This window comes from Cynocephalus volans, chromosome 6 (assembly GCF_027409185.1).
Source record: "Cynocephalus volans isolate mCynVol1 chromosome 6, mCynVol1.pri, whole genome shotgun sequence".
Taxonomy (NCBI): domain Eukaryota; kingdom Metazoa; phylum Chordata; class Mammalia; order Dermoptera; family Cynocephalidae; genus Cynocephalus; species Cynocephalus volans.
This window is the reverse complement of record NC_084465.1, coordinates 18,289,112-18,308,902: the sequence shown is the minus strand read 5'-3', so window position 1 is coordinate 18,308,902 and position 19,791 is coordinate 18,289,112. Positions and strand designations below refer to the sequence as shown.

Sequence of the window (19,791 nt, the reverse complement as noted above, 5' to 3'; positions counted from 1 at the left end):
TTTTCTATTTGTGTTTCTATGACATAAAACCCTTGAGTCACAATACTTTTACAGGAAAAAAAAATGTTTCTAATGCTCTGGCTGCAGGCTTATGCTTCTAAAAGATCTTGCGATTCTGTCCGTTATTTTTCTTTAATACTGTTTTTCTGCTCTTTACCTACAGCATTTGACTTGGTCTAGAATCAGTATCTAAATCTAGTTTTTCACTGGGTCTGTAATTGCTAGCCACTCTTGAAAATTAATGAGGGTGAACTTAGCACCAACTAATTTGTAAGAGAAGGAAGAGAGAAGAAGTTGACCCAGGACATCTAAAAATGGGAGGAGAAAAAGAAGAAAAAAAGGGCAGGGCTACCCTTTATAGCTGTCTGCCTTCACAGTGTCAAAGTTTGAGGTGTTGCTGCTTCAAACATATAGATTCCCTATTTGTTTGTTTCCCTGTGAATGTGGGAAGAAATAGTCCCCTCTCTGAAAAGATAGTTAAGATATCCTGAAAAGAAGTATTTATTTTGCAATAAATTCCCAACTGTAGAGTGAATTAGATAGTCAAGAGTAGACTGGCAGATAAGGTTGCTGGTTTTCTGGAGCTCTGATCTCAATTTCCAGGGCTAGCATTTGTGAGCAAAGTAGACTTGCTTTCCTAACCCTTGCCCCATCTCTGATTCCCTCACCCAGACTTCCTGTAATAAACCAATGTTGTCCTTAGAGGGTTTCTTTTCAAAATCTGTTTTCTTTTAGAGAGATTCATCCTCTAAGCTGTAATTAGTTGGTATCTTAATCAACAGTCAGCTAAACAACAGAACATGTTTTGGTAATGATATGGCCTACTAGATTTGGATTAAAACCTTGGTGTGCCACCTTTTATTAACTATGTGACTTTTTTCAAGTTATGTAAGCTTTCTAATCTTTTGTTTCCTAATTTGAAAAATAAGGGTGATAATACCTACTTCAAATGGCTCAATGACACAGTATATATAAAATGAATAGCATATATAGTTAAAGCTCGATAAGATCTAAAACTCATTGTTAACTTTCATATGTTATTAATATCAACTGTTTTCATTATTAATGATGTTTTTTAGTTAAGAGTGCAGACCTGGGCTGGCCAGTTAGCTCAGTTGGTTAGGTTAGAGTACAGCCTTGCAACACCAAGGTCAAGGGTTCGGATCCCCTCACTGGCCAGCCCCCCCCACCCCCCGCAAAAAATGCAGACCTCAGAGCCAGACTACTTGTTTAGATTTGAGCTCCATTACTTACTGTCTTTGTTAATCCTGGGCAAGTTACTTAAATTCTCTATACTTTAGTTTCCTTATCTGTAAAATAGAGATAATTCCTACCTCGTAGGATTAAGATTACATGAGTGAATACATGTGAAACACTTAAGGCAGTACCTGTCATTTAATAACTACTCAGTAAATGTTAGTAATTATTATTCTACCATCACTTTATTTAAGGAGGTTTGAAGAGGGCAATTCTTTTCAAAAGATAATCATCAAGGACTTAGAAGGATACCAGACAAGTTTTAACCTACTTCCCAACATGGCGTAGGCCCAATCCTGGTAAAACCTACTTTACAAATCTAGTTGGGAACCCCTCTCCCAAGGTTCTTTTCTAATAAATCTCTTTATTTTAATTGTTTACACAAATTCTGGAGGTCTATCCACCCCCCACCCCACCCCCATTCCCTTGTGGTAATCTTAATAAATGATTTATCTCTGGTAGAGTTTCTGCATTTCTGTAAAAGTTTTATAAAATAGAGATCTTTATAATTTGTCTTTCAGGAGATAATAATTGTTACTGAATTCGTTTAACTTCTTTTTTCTAGCAACCCCCTCCACGTTTGATAAATTTTCAAAATCACAGCCCCAAACCCAATGGACCAGTGCTTCCTCCTCACCCTCAACCACTGAGGTTTTCACCAAACCAGAATATACCACGACAAGCAATAAAACCCAACCCCCTACAGATGGCTTTCTTGGCTCAACAAGCCATAAAACAGGTATATATTTACTTCCTCTCCTCAGTTGCTTATTCTGCTTCCCTAACTACTTCCAAATCACATTAACTTTATAGATTAAGCAATAGGTTACAAAGAGCAAGAGCAAGCTTGCCTTTTTTTTTTTTTTTTTTTAAGTAAATGTGGGTTGGAAACTTTGTTACAGACAGACCTGTGGAGACAAAGCTAAGAGAAAGGGTATTGATGCTTTGTAATATGTGAGAGAAATCAAGCCACTCATATAGGAGTGAAGACCTAGTATAAATCAGTGAGTCATAGGTATTAATTTCTGCAGTACTAGTGTGTATGACTTTAAGGTGAATACATTAAATTTCCTAAGATGAAAGTGTCTGGCACAAGTTATGTTCCACAAAAGAGAACAGTAAATTAATCTTTGAAGTATTTCACAGAGGCTTCTTAGAAACGAACTTAGTTATGGCACATTCAATATGGAGTGCGTATATGTCTGATTAAGTTTAATATTTAAAGTTATATATAAAATCTGATATGATTTATTATTTATATTCTTGATGTCTTCAGGTAAAAATATTTTCTAGATTTTACATTATCTTAAAGTAAAAGCTGTATCAGTTCTTTATCTTCCCAAAGCAACTGTGTCAACAGTCTTTCTAGCTGAAAGCTTGTAGACTGATTTTGGTTTAATTTTTTCTCCAAGACCAAAACAAAGAAGTTGATGGTATTTCCATAAGTCTATGACATTTTAATCAAATCATTTGAAAATTTTATTTTAAAAGTATACACACTTTGTGTTTCTGTTTCTGTGCATGTTTGTGTGTATAATGTTTGGCTATGCTATATCATCATCATTAAATTTTCTTAAATAACTTATTTTAAATAAAATTTATACCTATTTCTACTTTGCCATTAGAGTTAAGCTTTGTGTAGTGACAATATCATAGCCAATGAGGTTTATCTGAAACATAATTATTGCTAATTGAAAACATCTTCCATTAGAGGTAAGGTGAAAAGAGCCCAAGCTGTGGTTTGACTTTAAATTCTGTTTATTTTCCTAATAACTTTGTGGCTTTGTGCAAGTTTATTCTTTTTAAATCTCAGTTGCTTCAACAATAAAATGAGTACCTTGTAGAGTTGTACTGAAAGTTAATTCTAACATATATATATGTATAAGCACTTAACACATTCTAGGTGCTCACGTTTACTCTCCCTTTTCCCCATTTATTATATTTATTTATTTTGGGGGGCAGCTGGCCAGTACAGGGATCTAAACCTTTGACCTCAGTGTTACGACACGATGCTCTAACTAACTGAGCTAACCAAACAGCCCTATTTATTATATTTTAATGGGTAGACATTCTAAAAATATTTGCTAGCCAAAAATCTAAACATGAATGAATAAGTGAATAAACAAACTAGAAGAAAATATAGTGGGAAATTGGTTTTAGTTGGTAGATTAACAAATTAAAGTATACTCACACAGTGGGAATACTTTGTGGATTTTAAGAAAATGTAGTAATCTATATATGATTTCCTAAGTATATTATCTGGTAAAAAAACATGTCAATTTTGGTGAGATTTTATCTCATTTTTGTTTGGGTTTTTTGTTTTTTTAATCTCATATACATCCAAAAAACCTGGAAAGATATCCACCAACTGTGACTGTGATAATTCTTGAGAAAGGAGAAGGGAGGGGTGATTTTTTTGGGCAGGGGGAAGGTGGGAGGCAGATAAGGAAGGGTTGGTAGTTGTTGAAGGTGACATTCACATTAAACCTCATGTGTTTCTGTATGTAATTTTTATAATGGAGCATATCAATTAGATTTTTCAAAATTAAAATGTTTCAGATGCTATCATCCATAGATAGTTTGGGAAAATTTTTCCCCTGTATATATTGAAATACCTCTTAGCTGCTTTCCTTTCCCACAGTGTTTTATTGTGAATGTTTTCAAACATAACAAAAATTGAGAGAATTGTATAGGAAACATTTTGTTCTACTTGCCTTTTCACATATTTTCCACATATCCATTTATCTATCCATCCTTTTGTTTGTCCATTAAGACATCTTATTTTTTGATAGGTTTTGAGGTAAATTGCAGACCTGCATCATTTTTCATCTCTGTATATTTCAGCATGCCTAGCATTATCTTAATTAATGTGTTTATCTCAGCCTCTAACATGAATGACAGGACTCCTCAGATGTTTACTGAGGTCTAATTAACTGTTCATTTACGAGAAATAAGAAAAAGGAGTAAAAAAAACCTGAAAGCTGTGGTCTGTGGCTTATTATTTTCAGATGTTTTAGGTAGGGATAGAAGAAAATGTGTTTTCAACCCTCCATCTTTACCTTGAAGTTGCTGTATATATGTTTATATTTCTTTTCCAGTATGCATAAGCTTTCCAAGATTGGGTATTGTGATTTTCTGGTATATGCTAAATGTCTTCCAGTAAAAATCAATGCTTTTTTATTTTTTGACAAGATTAATAAAAATTATATACATCTGTGCACTCCCAACCTCCTTTCCATTCAAATGACAATTGAATTCAAATAGCGGGATGCGTGTTCTACTTTATTTTGTGTTTCGAAGAGTGATCAGGTAGATACATTATTTTGTAGGCCTGTTCATAGATAGACTTTTTTCCCTTCCTTTCTTGCTATTGTAGTGGCAGATCAGCAGCGGACAGGCTGCCCCATCAACGGCCAACAGCACGTCCTCAACTCCTTCCAGTCCCACCATTACTAGTGCAGCAGGGTACGATGGAAAGACTTTTGGTTCACCTATGATTGATTTGAGTGCACCAGTGGGAGGTTCTTACAATCTCCCTTCTCTTCCAGATGTAAGTACATGTATACACAAAATTTTTATTAACAATCTTTCAAAAATTGTCAGTGAATTTGGATCTGGTAGAAGGCATGGGTTTGTTGGATTATAGGTTGGTTGGTTGTTTTTAGAAGTTAATTTTTATCCTTTAGAAATATTATAACAGCAGTAAAAATAAAAAGATTATAAACACTTGGACATACAACAGAATGTCTTTCAAGACCCTGGAGTTAAAGGTGTTTATAAATGCATGATTATGGTGATGGATCATGGAATCTAATCTGGGAAAGGAGGGTAAGGACATGGAAGACATAATGGAAAGTTGAATGGCTGGAATGTGATATATAGGAATAAGATTAGAGGAAGAGGCTAGAAATTAAGATGTCAGAATGAAATTTAGTTAAATCAAAACATTTTCTGCTAGGTCATACTGAACAGTGCAAAATTACCTCTGATTTATTTTTATATTAAATAATATATTCCAAACTCTTAACTTTGTCAATATGCCTTTTAAAAAATCTTTTCCAATAAGTTGATTCCTTGTTTTGCTTTTTTATCCTACAGGGTTAGGTAATCTTACTCTCTCATGCACACACACACAACCAAGCATTAAAAAGCTCTTAAGAAAAAAATCTTATACACTTTATTTGGAAGGAATGAATTATAAAATTGTGAAAGAACATTTTATTTTCATTATTTAGTTTTTCAATTTGAGATCAACTAATATTTCCTAATAGTTACATTGTTAACCTCACTTGAGTCATTTCTTTTTTTTACAACTTTTTGTACTTTAAATGGGTGGAGTACATTCATTTTTTATGCATACATGATACATAGGAAAACTATGCCTGATTTTCCCAGTTTTTTTCCATTCTTCTTCTTTTTTTTTTTTTTTTTTTTTTTTTTGCTTTTAGGATTCCTTCACAATGTAAATCACTTTCCTTATGTTAAGTTCTAACAAATCCAGTCATTCTAGTACCTTATATACTCAAGTATTGGCCAAGGTATTACCAAAAGATATTAAAACATAAAAGACCCTGTGTGTTCTCTCCGCCCTGCTGCCAAATGAAAAATCACAGAAAGTAAAATTCTCGTGCTTTTTCCTCTGCAGTCTTCATACAGGTGTCTACCAGCCTTTCTCAACTGAAATTCCTCATCCGAATGACCAGAATAAAGAAACTGATCTGAGTGGCAGTTTTCTCAGTCCTCCCAAAGATGCTTCATAAATAGCCCCATTCTAGATGCATAGGCAAGAAATTAATTCCTTTTTTTACATTCTATGCCCTAGGGCTGTAGGACTCAATTCTCTTGTAGAATCCTGGTTGAGAAAGGCTTGGAACTATGTTAGAGAATTGAGCTGGATTTTAATCACAGAGACATTATTGGGAAATTTGTGTATTTAGGCATGAAAGAATATTTGCATGTAAAGCATTAAACTCTAACGCATTAGAAATTTGTCACTGTTTTAGCCTGGCCACGAGTTAGGGAAACAGTGTTATTTATATACATGAAGCAAGAATCTATAAGGGATCATTTTCTTTTCTACCAAACAACAGTAATGTTCCTAGTGAAGTTAGTGCTCTAGAATGTCTTATGTATGGACTTACCTCATCTATCTACTGCGTACCCAGAGCATCAGTTCTCAAAGTGTGAGCTAAGGACTTCTGGGAGTCCTTAACAACCCTTTCAGAGGGTCCACAAGGTCCTATGTGAGGCCAGATTTTCTTCATATTCTTCAACTAGAACCACACATCACAACAGATTGAATGCAGCAACAGATACAAGAATCAAGTTGGTTGTGGACATTAAAGAGATTCTCAAAAATGTAAAATTGTGCTACTCTTCTCACCAACTTTCTTTTTTTTAATATAGCTACCTTTTGTGATTTTTTAAATGAATTAGGAAATATTTTTCAAAATTTAAGAGTGAATGACAGACTATACTCCTTTCTCTTCTGAAATAGTATGTTCTCAGTATATTTACTAAGGTGTATATTAAGAAGAGGAAAAAGGAGATATACAAATGGCCAACAGACACATGAAAAAATGCTCACTGTCACTCAGCATTCAGGAAATGCAAATCAAAACCACTGTGAGATACCATCTCATTCCGGGTAGGATGGCTAATAGCCAAAAGAATGAGAATGACAAATGCTGGCAAGGTTGCGGAGAAAAAGGAACTCTCATATACACTGTTGGTGGAACTGCAAAATGGTGCAGCCTTTATGGAAAATGGTATGGAGCTTCCTCAAACAATTGCAGATAGATGTACCATATGACCCAGCTATTCTACTGCTGGGAATATACCCAGAGGAATGGAAATCATCATGCTGAAAGGATACCTGTACTCCTATGTTTATGCACTATTTACAATAACCAAGAGTTGGAACCAGCCCAAATGTTCATCATCAGATGAGTGGATGAGGAAACTGTGGTATATCTACACAGTGAAATACTCCTCTGCCATAAAAAAGAATGAAATACTACCATTTGCAACAATATGGATGGACTTTGAGAAAATTATATTAAGTGAAACAAGTCAGGCACAGAAAGAGAAATACCACATGTTCTCATTTATTTGTGGGAGCTAAAAATAAATAAATATACAAACAAATAAAGGATATTAGGGGGAAGAAGACACAAAATCACAGTTCCTTGAACTTGTTAAGACAAGTTAACATATATGATGGGAAGGGAGAGAAGGAGAGGGGAAAGAGGAACGGGTAAAGGGGCATGAAAATCAACTACAGTGTATATTGAGAAGTTAAAATAAAAAAAGATATAACAATCAACTGGCTGGTTAGTTCACTTGGTAGAGCATGGTTCTGGTAACCTGAAGGTCATGGGTTTGGATCCCTGTACCGGCCAGCCACCAAAAAAAAAAAATACAACAATCACAATCATATGTCAAACTTTCAAAAGGAGGAACAGAACTATGATTACTAGAGGTGAGAAAAGGGGAGGGGGAGGAGGGTTAGGGAGAAATTGGTAAAGGGTCAGAAAGAATGATTACGTTTTAGGGCCGACCCGTGGCTCACTTGGGAGAGTGTGGTGCTGATAACACCAAGGCCACGGGTTCAGATCCCTATATAGGGATGGCCAGTTCACTCACTTGGGAGAGCGTGGGGCTGACAACACGAAATCAAGGGATAAGATCCCCTTACCGGTCATCTTTAAAAAAAAAAAAAAGAATGATTACATTTTGTAATGATTACTATACTAATTATCCTGACTTGATCATCATACATGTACACAGATATTGATATTCAACTTTTTACCCCACAAATATGTATGTATAATCAACTGTTTCTATAAAAACAAAACAGAACAAAAAAAAAAAAAAAAGAGGAAAAATTTATTCAAGGATGTTTATGGGGAAAATATGAGAACTTCTCAAATGTGATGTTTATATGTTTTATTATTTGATAGTAATTAAGTTATTGAAGTTTTCTTGTAAATTTCAAGAGGTTTTTAACTTACAAATCAGGATGCCCTGAAGTAATTTCTTTTCTTATTAGATTGACTGTTCAAGTACTATAATGCTGGACAATATTGGGAGAAAAGATACCAGTGTAGATCCTGGCCAGCCAAGACCACCTTCAAACAGAACAGTCCAGTCACCAAATTCATCAGTGCCATCTCCAGGCCTTGCAGGTAAAATGGACTTCTTTTGATTTTTGTGAATGTTTTCCTAGTTTTCGCTCTACTTCTAATAAAAAAATCTTCTCCTCTCCTTTTTTTGTTGGGTGATTAAGATATGTCTGAGTTTTTTGCGCTATTTTAAATGAGTATATACTCAGTGTGGGAAACAAAAGGTTGAACTGCTGTACCTTTTCTTTTCAACAGAACTTAGAGGCATTAGCACTCCCAGGAGGAAGTTAGTATTGTACTTTCTTACTGATAAGTTGCCTGTGATGTGTGGTCTCTTTTAGGATGTAATTTGCCTAGAGTTAAAGTGTATTAGTTAAAATACACAGACAGATCACTCTTTTGGTAGTTTGTTTGGTGTTTGTGTTTAAGAATTTTTAACATACCTACTCATTTCCTCCAAAAGAGAAACACTCTATTACTGATCTTAAAGACCTTGGCAAAATACGTTCCGTTCACTGAAATAAGGAAAAAGTAGAATTTCTTAATCATCCTCTGTTGTTGCCAGAGGAAGGGTCTGGGAAGTCCTGGTAGCTGGCCTCAACCAACCCTGTCCTCTTACAAGGTTCTTGACTCCACCACAAGAAAGAATTCAAGAGCAGAGTCACAGTAGAAAGTGAGAACAGGTTTAATGTAACAAATAGGAGATACAGATTTCCAGAGACTGAGCAGGGCCCACTCCAAGTTTAACACAAGAATGTGAAATACACACTTAAAAATTCAGTACAGAGTGCAGACTGGCTCAAGAAAGTGAACAGCTGCTTGCTGAAAGTAAGTTTGATACAAAGTAAAGCAAACACACCTCACCCAGTGCAGTATGGGTTGGCCCCAGGAAAGTGAGCAGCAACCCTGCCTTCTGCCGGATTCAGCTTTTATAGTTTTGCTATGTAATGCATATTCAGTTAAGGGGGTGGTTCCTAGTTATGTAACATAGTCTTGCACATTCTCAGTTGATCTCTTTTTGGAGCATGTTCATTGGTCAAATCCTATCACATGCACCAGACATATCCAAGAATATTCTGTGATATTTAGCACCCCCAGTGGAAGGTCATTCAAAGGATTAAACCCTCTTCAACTAAGCATGCTTGGCTACCAGGGTTAGATTAACCCTTCTCTACTGAGCATGCCCAGCGTCTGGATTTGCATAAGCCAGCCCCTTGAGGTCTCAATTTCCCCTTTGGTGCCAAAAATAGGTATAACTAGCAACAGTAACTTTCCTCTATAGGAGGGGCCTGCGACCTTGGGGAATAGAAGTTCTCCAGAGTTGATAAATCAATGAAATGAATTCCTTTCTCTTCACTTTATCAACTCTATCCTGTTGTTCATCAAACCCTTTAGAACTTTTTCTCTTTGAAATTTCTATTTCCCGCTTCTTATATTCCCACTATTACCATTTAGTTTGGGCCTTTATCAATTCAAACCAAAATTATTGCAGCAGTTTTATTTCCTTTCTTGGCTGCTTTTACTCCAGGTTTTCTTCTTCCAACCTGTGCTATCACCAGAGCATACACAGATTCTTAGTCACCATTTTTATGGTAGCCTTTCAGAAACCCGTCTTTTGTTTATTGCCTCAAGTCCGAGATGCTCAGTCTTTCAGTGTCTTCAATTAATTGGTCTTATTTTGTTTATGTGGGGTTTTTTCTTGAATTCTTTTATATCAGCCCCTACCACTCTTTATTGTCTTGTTTCTGTAGCTTTCACTGGCACTAAAGTCCTCACTGAGATCCTACCCTTGTTACTCTAACAGGAAAGACTTGGCAATGTTGGGAGATATTTTTGATTGCCACACCCCATACTGGGAGGTGTGAAGAGATGCTACTGGCATCTAATAACTGGTAGAGGCTAGGACTGCTTCCAAACATCCTATAATGCACAGACAATCCCCTGCAATGAAGAATTTACTGGTCCAAAGTCAGTAGTGCTAAGGTTGAATAGCCCTGCTAGTATAACAGGACATAACAGACTGTGCTGGGAATTCAGCAACTACTTATTGTTTTATATAATTTCCATTATGTGTTTCTAGTTTCAGTGTAGTGCTAAGTGAGCACATTCAACAGGACTTCAATACATAATTATTCATTCGTTTTATGAATGTGTATGATTTCCCCCTTCTTAGGACCTGTTACTATGACTAGTGTACACCCCCCAATACGTTCACCTAGTGCCTCCAGCGTTGGGAGCCGAGGAAGGTAAACTGACTTAACCATATTCTCTAGCACATAAAATCTAATTTGATTTATCTTGACAGTGCTCAACATGTTTTGAAACTCAATATATTTTGAACACTTTTTAAAATTTTTTTAATTTAATTATTCTGTATTTTAACTTAATAAATTAGTTAAGAGAATAAGTACAAATCTATCTTTAAAGATAGAAAAATATGTGTCTATATGTTGAAAATATGAAGTTTGACATTAGCATAATAGCAAGAAAAAATAAAGGTGAAGTAGTTGTAACACACTGCATTACACAGAAACACAAACTTAGTGAAAAGAAACAATAATTGCATACTAATTTTAATGTTCTCTGATTTTTCTAATGGCCAAACGTTAATTCTACTTTAAAAGAAATATATGTATAGCTATTGAAATTCTGCTTTCAATTACTGCTTTCTTCTTCCCTTCATTATGCTTGAAATTGCTTGTAGTGAACGCAGTTCTTAACTTTCTTAATCATAGAGAAGAAGCATCCTCTGAGGGGGGAAAGTTTGCCTTTAATCCCATGAGAACATAATGGCTATCTGTAAAAGATTCTTTCCTACTACCTGCTTTAAATAGCAGAACACCAATAAATGATTTTCTAGTTAATGGTCTTCACACTTTGACAACAAATTGTTAATGTGAGCCTAGAGTTCTCTTTGCCACTGACTAGTGAGGGAAATGGAAAGCCTAAAAATGATGCTAGTTCTAAGATACTATATCTGTTACCCGATTTTAGAGCCTCAGAATATTGAAGTCAGTTTTATTTTAATTCAGGTTTTATTTAAATTTATTTAAATATCTTTCCAGATATGTAACTCTTCAGATAGGTTAATGTGTAAAATATTTTAATCATAAATGAAACTTTGGCATACTGCAGTTGCACTTTAGTCATGCATCATTTATTGCTGATGTAACATAGTTATCATTGTTGTAAAGATTTAGCATTATTCCAGAGAGGTACTGTTATACTTTGTTATGAGGTATTTAGCATAGTATTCTCAGATTGTTTTTCCCCTCTCTCTTATACTTATAGCTCTGGCTCTTCCAGCAAACCAGCAGGAGCTGATTCTACCCACAAAGTTCCAGTGGTGATGTTGGAGCCAATCCGAATAAAACAAGAAAACAGTGGACCACCTGAAAATTATGATTTTCCTGTTGTTATAGTAAAACAAGAATCAGATGAAGAATCTAGGCCTCAAAATGTAATTATATCAATGGTTTGCAATAGTATTCCTATTGGGGGGAATAGGGTGAGAGAAACTTTTAGATAGCTATTAGGAAATAAAAATATAAAGATGGAAAACAGAAGAGAAAAGTTTTAAAAATCGGAGGCTCAAATGAGGAAGCTGGGTATTTGAAAGAGAGAACAGAGTAAAACACATGGAAGGGAAATTGCCAAAGAAATAATACAAGAAAACATTCTGTAACTGAAGGGTGTGAGCATCTGGATTAAAAGAGCCCACTAAGTATCAGAACCAAGAATGAAAAAAGATTCAAGGCATATCATAAATTCTGGAATACCAGGGGGAAAGAGCATATTCTCAAAGTTTCCAGAGTAAAAAACACTTTATAGAAAATATTACACATCAAGTTCTCAACCCCAACACTAGAAGCTAGAAGCTAATAAAGAAATAGCAAGTGTGAGGAAAAATATTTTCTAATCAGAATTCTAACCAGGCAAATTATCAATCATGCATGAAGATAAACATTTTCAGGCAGGCATGCAAGGTCTCAAAAAAATTAATTCCCATGCCCTCATTCTCAGGAAGATATTTGAGAATATGAATAATCAAAAATGAAATAAACCAAGAGAGGAAGACATAAGATACAAGAAATGGGATCTAACACAGAAGAGAAGCAAAGAAAAGGGTAGTCCCAGTACAACAGCTCCTCCAGTACAGTCTGTAGCAGGAAGACAGAGAATTCCATAGGGATGTATCTAAGGGGAGAAAAATGTTTGGACAGTAATGAGAAGCATCTTATAAGCCTGTGACAATGACATTGAGATGTACCTAGAAAAATAAACAAATGAAAAAAATAAGGTAATTATTGACTTTTAGTAAAAACAAAAAGTTGTACAAAAAAGGAAATGTAGTCAGTACATTTTGTGGTTATGCAGTAAACAGTATTTACATAGTCACAATGGTGTAAACAAACATCTGAATACAGATATTACTAAAAACTGTGAAGTAATCAAGATATTAACCTGAAATTCATTTAACCAAAAACTGATTTTCAGAATACTTAATCAGTACAGTCAAATACTGATCAGTTGGAATTAGACACTGGCCATAAACAATTACACTGGCTTCTACCAACTAAAAAAATTAATGCTTAATAAAAACTATGTTAAGAGGATAGGGTGGTGGTGGTAGAGTGTGTGTATCAGTGTAAGAACGGGGTGGAAGAGTCAGGATGCAAAAACCTAATCTCCTAATCTTCCATAGTAAGGATTATGTATATGCGTAAAATATTTTTTTTTTCAATTTTAAATGAGGTTTAAAATTGGAAATCCAAGAAATTGTAGTACAAGCATTTTTTTTAGAAATATGGAGGTAAATAGAAGAAAAGGCTAAATTTGAAAATAGTTGTCTCCAAGGAATGAGTACTTTTAACTATATCTACATTTATTACTTTGAAAATTTTTTTAAATGTTCAAAGGAGATAGCAGTTTTTGTTATTGATTTGAAATTTTCACCATCCTAGGCTCCAATAGAAAATCTAGATCTGTCTTATAGATATAGTTTTTGTGTGTTAGGTATAATTTGAATTAACAGTTCCAATAAAGTATATTTACAGTTCATGCAGTTGACTTTCTCACTACCCATTCATTATCAAATTTCTGTAAGCCTCAGCAGATTCTAAGCTTTTTCTTCTGTTATCCATCCTCCTTACTGCCATCACCTATTTGGTATTTTTCAGAAGAGGTACATGTCTTCTATACCATTAGAAACTCTAACACAGCTGTAAACAATTTCTGTTATCATGCATATTTACAGACTCCTTTGAAGTAACCAAGTGCCAATGAAAAGTATATGGTGGAGAATTGCAGTAGTGCTAACGAAAAATGTCAATTTTAAAACACACACACACACACACACACACACACACATATATATATATATATTGTTCTCTCTTTTTATCACAGACCAACTATCCAAGAAGCATACTCACCTCCCTGCTCTTAAACAGCGGTCAGAACTCTGCTTCTGAGGAGACTGTGCTAAGATCAGATGCCCCTGATAGTACAGGAGATCAACCTGGACTTCACCAGGAAAATTCCTCAAATGGAAAGTCTGAGTGGCTAGATGCCTCCCAGAAGTCACCCCTTCATGTTGGAGAGACAAGGAAAGAGGATGACCCCAATGAGGACTGGTGTGCAGTTTGTCAAAACGGAGGAGAACTCCTATGCTGTGAGAAGTGTCCCAAAGTATTCCATCTTTCTTGTCATGTGCCCACATTGACAAATTTTCCAAGGTAAGATACAGCAATAAACTTTACTCTTGTAACATAAAACATTTGGAAGAGCTTAAATAAAATTCCACCTGGCACAAATGTATGCTTCAAAATCCCAAACAATAATCTAGGGTTTCCCATACTCTGCCTCCTATTCCCTGTGCTTTTCTCAAAAAAACTAGTCTGTTATGAAGAGAAAAAAATAACTGGCTCTTTAAATTACTATGAGGGGTTACCATGTACACAGTACAATGTACTTATATACCATAAGAACAGTGGTCCATGTACAGAACAACTACCACAATTAATTGCATCTTACTTGCCAGACATTGAGCTGTTTCATTTGCAAATATCCCAATTAAATTCTCAAACAAATCCTGTGAGATGATGATTAAGAGCCAATGCCCTGATATCTCAGTTCTTCAAAGACTGTACTTTTTAAAATTAAATTTAATCTCACATTTAGAGTTGCAAGAATAGTAAAAGAGCTTTTCTTTTTCCTGAATCCTTTGGGAAAAAATGCCAGTTATGCCCCACATGAGCCCCAGATTAGTGTGTGCTTATTTGCTTTACTATTTTTTTTCATGTATGTATTTCATGTTTCCTTAACCAGACTTTAATATCAGCCACTTAGGCCCTTGTTTATAGTTTTGCTGTTTGCTCTCTCAGCATGGTGCTGTGAGAGCACATACTCGTAGGTATGTGGTTAATATTCAGTGATTAAAACTCATGCCAGATAAATAATTTGTATCATAGATGGCATGGAGGAGGTGGGCAAGGGAAATGGTGAAGAGAGAAATGATGCATTAGGAACTCAAAAGTACATTATCCCCCAACAGTGGAGAGTGGATTTGCACTTTCTGCCGAGACTTATCTAAACCAGAAGTTGAATATGATTGTGATGCTCCCAGTCAAAACGCAGAAAAAAAGAAAAATGAAGGCCTTTATAAATTAACACCAATAGATAAAAGGGTAAGTCTTTGGGCATTTCCAACCTAGAATGTTAGACAGTTTTATGGTTAGATGCATTATTGTAATGTAGGTGTGCCCTTCATCAAAAAAGTTTATATTCAATTGAATTTTATACTGATTTCTTTTTTCTTTAGGATTTTTTTTTAACAAAGGTACAGAAAGGAATTTTAATTAAAGGCAGACTATAATCCTTTTTAATTAAAAACAATCACAGTACTATACATATATTTTATAGAAGCTTAAAATTTTGTACTTGATCAAGGTGAAATATCCTTTATATAGCTGGGCTTTTAAATTTAGTCTACCTTGAGTAAATTTCTGTTTTGTTTTATTTCTACCACATAAGTTTTCTTTGTCAGAATTTGCTGAGAATTAGCACCAAGGAGATTGGTTTTTTTATACGCTCTTGTAAATAATTCCATTCTTTCACCTAATGATACTAGATTTATACACCAAAGCCAGCTAATATATTTAACTATAATTAAATTATTTTAAAGATTCTAAGTCAACACTTAATTACTAAAGACCCTCTTTTGCTTAATTATTTAGTAGAATGATTAATATGATCATTGTCATGCAAGAAGGGACACAGACCCTCACTGCCATTAGTATCCATTGTGGACTGGGATAAACTCATAAGCAGAGAAGTAGCAGAGTACATGATGGGGGCCATCCACATGCAGAGAAGAGGGCCTTTCTACTGGATGCGGCATGGAAAAGGCTCCACCTCTAGATCTCTTAATAGATATATGTTCTTCCTTTATTGACTATTAATAATTCACAGTACACAAACTGGAGTGATAAGTGGAAATTTATTGTTAAAGGACTTCAAATGGGTTTCTAATGATAATTGTTTTTGTTTATTTAATTATAGGGAGTGCTTTCAAATATCACACACTTCCCAAATCATCAAGCAGTGTAAGTCAGTTAAGGATTGGGAAACCGCAAGAATCAGTATTTTTCTTGTACTAGTCTGGTTTCAATTTTTATTCTGGTACTTTGAGACCTGTGAGATTGTTACCAAAAATAAGCTGTGGTGTCATTGTTTTATTATATTTTATTCTAATTTTTATTTATTTATTTGTGCTTAGAAGTGTGAACGCCTACTTTTATTTCTATACTGCCATGAAATGAGCCTGGCTTTTCAAGACCCTGTTCCTCTGACTGTAAGTATTAACGTCATTTTGTGCATGTTTACACAGTGGAATAATTTTTCAGAAATTTTATTTATGAGAATCTATTTTCTATACCTTTTTTCTTCAGTAGTTTCTTATGTCTAATCCAAATTTTAAAGCTTAATATATACTGAATGCTTTGATCCTAAATATCTACATTTTAATGTTAATAAATTGGTCAGAAACTTCTATTCATTTCTCAGGTAGTCTTACCTCACCTGTTTTACCTACTATTCTTTGGGATGATTTCTGTCACTTGTCTGTATCTCGGGAGGTTTAGACATATATCCTACGCTGTTGGAAAAAACTTTCCGTTTGGGATAAAGACCCCCCTAAATTTTCTGTACTTAATTTAATTTATAGGTCCACACTTCAAATAATAAGTAAACTTTAACAGTAGAAAAAGTTGAAGGGATGTGTGTGTGTATTAACCATTGACTTCAAAAGAAGGTTCATATTGTAAGTTTGATGAGTCTTCAATGAATAATTTTAGAGTGCTGGAAAGGGCCTACTACCTAAAATATGTTCTTCTATTCTCTGATTTCCAAAATTTCATTAAAAATTTAATAAATTTCTTCTACAGTTTGATAAATTTAATAAGTTAATGCAAGCCTAGCTTAGAGTATACATTCAGCTGATAACAGTCAACTTCTTTCTTGGTAAAAGGTTTTGAGAACTTGAGATAGGAAAAGGAAATAAATACTTTTCAGGGAAAAGCCTTTTGTACCCCAAAGAGGCAGGGTAGATGTCAAATAAAAGAGGCTTGTAACTCCAGTACAGACTTAAAATTTTAACCTAGAATTGGTGCTACTTATAACCATGACCTAGTTTTATATGAGGTATTAATAATAACAGCAGCAGCAATAGCCCCCTTTTTCTTAATATATATCATCTCACTTAATCTTTACAAATTTCTGTGAGGTTGACAGGATTATCTTTATTTGGAATATGAACAAAGGTTCAGCCAGATTGAGTAACTTAACCCAGGATCATGCTGTTCAGCAGCAGAACTGGGGATCAAACCTAGTTTTAAAGTCCTTCTTCTTCACCACTTGCTATAATGCATGCAGCAAAAACATGTCAAATCCTACTAGAAGTAATACTCTTTTTTCTAGTAATTGCTTTTTGGTTAATAATGAAGAGGGAGAATAGAGGTCTAAGGGGGAATATGTGAAGATAGGTTTTTTCATTAAAAATAATTGGTAAAAATTTTGGGAAAAGTGACACAAAACATTTACTTGTAAATATTGCTGAATGGCTTTCGTTACCAATGGCAAAGTAGTACAGAGAAAAGCAATGAGAGCAATGTGAATTTTATACCACTTCTCATAGAATTTATTTAGGACCAGGTAGAATTTAGTTATTTGTATTATAACATCTCATTTATTTTGAAAGGTGCCTGAATATTACAAAATAATTAAAAGTCCAATGGACTTGTCAACCATCAAGAAAAGATTACAAGAAGATTGTTCCATGTACACAAAGCCTGAAGATTTTGTTGCTGATTGTAAATTGATCTTTCAAAACTGTGCTGAATTCAATGAGGTCAGTGGCTGGGGGGAAGCAGTAGCCATGTGAAAGAAATCTTAAACCGAACAGCTTATCAACAAATGAGGACACTGAGATATCTGTGCTAGAACAAATTTCTAACATTTCAGGTCTGCTAGGGAATGAAAGATAATTAGGAAGACTTTATCCACATTATGTTGAAAGGTTTGTTATATGGTAAGTGGAAGTGCAAATTACAACTGATAACGTGAAGACAATTTAGAAAATACTTTTCTCTGACCTAGAAGTATTCTTTGTCATTGCTGCCTTTGTTTTTGAAATATGGTACTGGGATTTAGTTGATCTAGAAATATTAAGGATGTGGTCCAAGTAGCTCTAATTAAAAATTTTTTCATCTCTCAATTCATCTAAACATCTGTCAGACTCATAGCCTTTCGTTGATGGCTTGTTCTATATGTCTGTTACTCGTTCTAGAGTACCACATTTCATTTAATTTGTTCTGAAAATACTTGTTTCATGATCCTGTGATTATGGTATCTCATTGACCTATCTTCAGTAATCCGGTCCTACTATTATCAGCCCCTTTTAGAACAATCCAGATAGGTCAGTCTGTTATTTACTTTTTAGTTTACCTTCTCTAGATTGTGTCTAAGCGCAGACTATTATTTTGTATCATTGACTGTGTATAGACATTTTCTAAAACAGTTCATTTGTATTCATAGTCTTGAGAGTCAAAAGTGTAAGAGATTTACAAGGCTGCTTCAAAAAGTTTGTGGAAAAATAGAATTAAAAGATAATACAGATCTTTCCATGAACTTTTTGATATACCTGTATTACTTTATTAATCTAAGATGTTGATCTTTATTTCTTAATTCATATTTTTACTTTTATCCAACAGCCTGATTCAGAAGTAGCCAATGCTGGTATAAAACTTGAAAGCTATTTTGAAGAACTTCTAAAGAATCTTTATCCAGAAAAAAGGTTTCCTAAACTAGAATTTCGTAATGAATCAGAAGATAATAAATATAGTGATGATTCAGATGATGACTTTGTACAGCCCCGGAAGAAACGCCTCAAAAGCATCGAGTAATGCCAGTTGCTTAAATAAGGAATGCCGTTGGCATGTGCTGGTTTTTAGAGTTTTTGTTTGTTTGTTTTCAAAAAACATTTGTCAGTAATTTAACATCACCACAAAGAGTTTGTGACCACTCAGTTTTTGATGTTTACTGGACTTCGATTTTCTTAATAACCCATTTCTTTAACCTCTTATCATTAAGAAAAGAACTCAAAGAGGAAGAAAGGAAATGAAAGGAAGGAGGGAAGGAAAAGATGGTAGAAAAGAAGAAAGAAGCATCAACAGTGAAGTAAACAGACATTTTTCCCACTTCTTGGATTTCAAAACCACAGTTTGTAGCAATAGCTACTATAGAAGGGAAATAGACTTTGTATGAACTCTAAGTTGAAATGTGGTTTGAATGTGTGAATTAATCCACTTTTAGAAAATTAATACCACTACCCATTAATTATGGGTAATATTAAGATAGAAGTGTACTGCACCTAAGAGCAGTACTTGCAAACATGAGTGGTGACAAGAGGATACCAACCCGGGCAAGAAAAGGGTAGATTAGATGCTATTAAGAAGGCACCTAATAGTATATCATGTAAGATGGAAACTGTATTAAAGAAAAATCAGGAAAACAAATGGTTGATTTTTGTTTTTGTTTTTATCTTGTCTATAGAAATGTTCTGTATAGCAGGTTTTCAAGGCCATTTTTCATACATTTCTAGATCTAGATTTTCAACTTCTTCCACTGAAGGAAATAAGTGTACACATTTGGTTTTGCTGTGTGTCTGTATGTGGTTGGTTGGTTGTTTTTTAACTGTGCAGGTGATCCTTCTATAACAAGCCTCATCGTTTGCAGTATGGCTTTAGTGAAGCTACCTAAACTGTAAAATACAGCAGTGTACACCGTATTTGATGTGAGGTTTCTTTAACATATACTCTGTTGGGCATTAAATATAAGTTCCCCTGAAAGGGTC

The 19,791-nt window shown here is 34.6% G+C and overlaps 1 protein-coding gene and 1 non-coding gene across 2 annotated transcripts in view; both read left to right on the top strand.

The window, feature by feature from the left end:
- The window catches only part of TRIM24 (tripartite motif containing 24), a 108,307-nt gene extending 88,516 nt beyond the window's left edge, over positions 1 to 19,791 (top strand). Inside the window, exons 10-19 of the mRNA XM_063100368.1 lie at positions 1,823 to 1,996; positions 4,634 to 4,807; positions 8,309 to 8,444; positions 10,555 to 10,627; positions 11,673 to 11,841; positions 13,788 to 14,116; positions 14,935 to 15,067; positions 16,159 to 16,233; positions 17,638 to 17,787; positions 18,650 to 19,791. Of these exons, the coding sequence (XP_062956438.1) occupies positions 1,823 to 1,996; positions 4,634 to 4,807; positions 8,309 to 8,444; positions 10,555 to 10,627; positions 11,673 to 11,841; positions 13,788 to 14,116; positions 14,935 to 15,067; positions 16,159 to 16,233; positions 17,638 to 17,787; positions 18,650 to 18,841 (1,605 nt within the window). The 3' untranslated portion in view covers positions 18,842 to 19,791. The remainder of the gene's footprint in view (positions 1 to 1,822; positions 1,997 to 4,633; positions 4,808 to 8,308; positions 8,445 to 10,554; positions 10,628 to 11,672; positions 11,842 to 13,787; positions 14,117 to 14,934; positions 15,068 to 16,158; positions 16,234 to 17,637; positions 17,788 to 18,649) is intronic.
- LOC134381338 (U4 spliceosomal RNA) lies at positions 2,888 to 3,030 on the top strand. Its single transcript, XR_010023939.1, has one exon. It is a non-coding gene; the product is annotated as a U4 spliceosomal RNA (small nuclear RNA).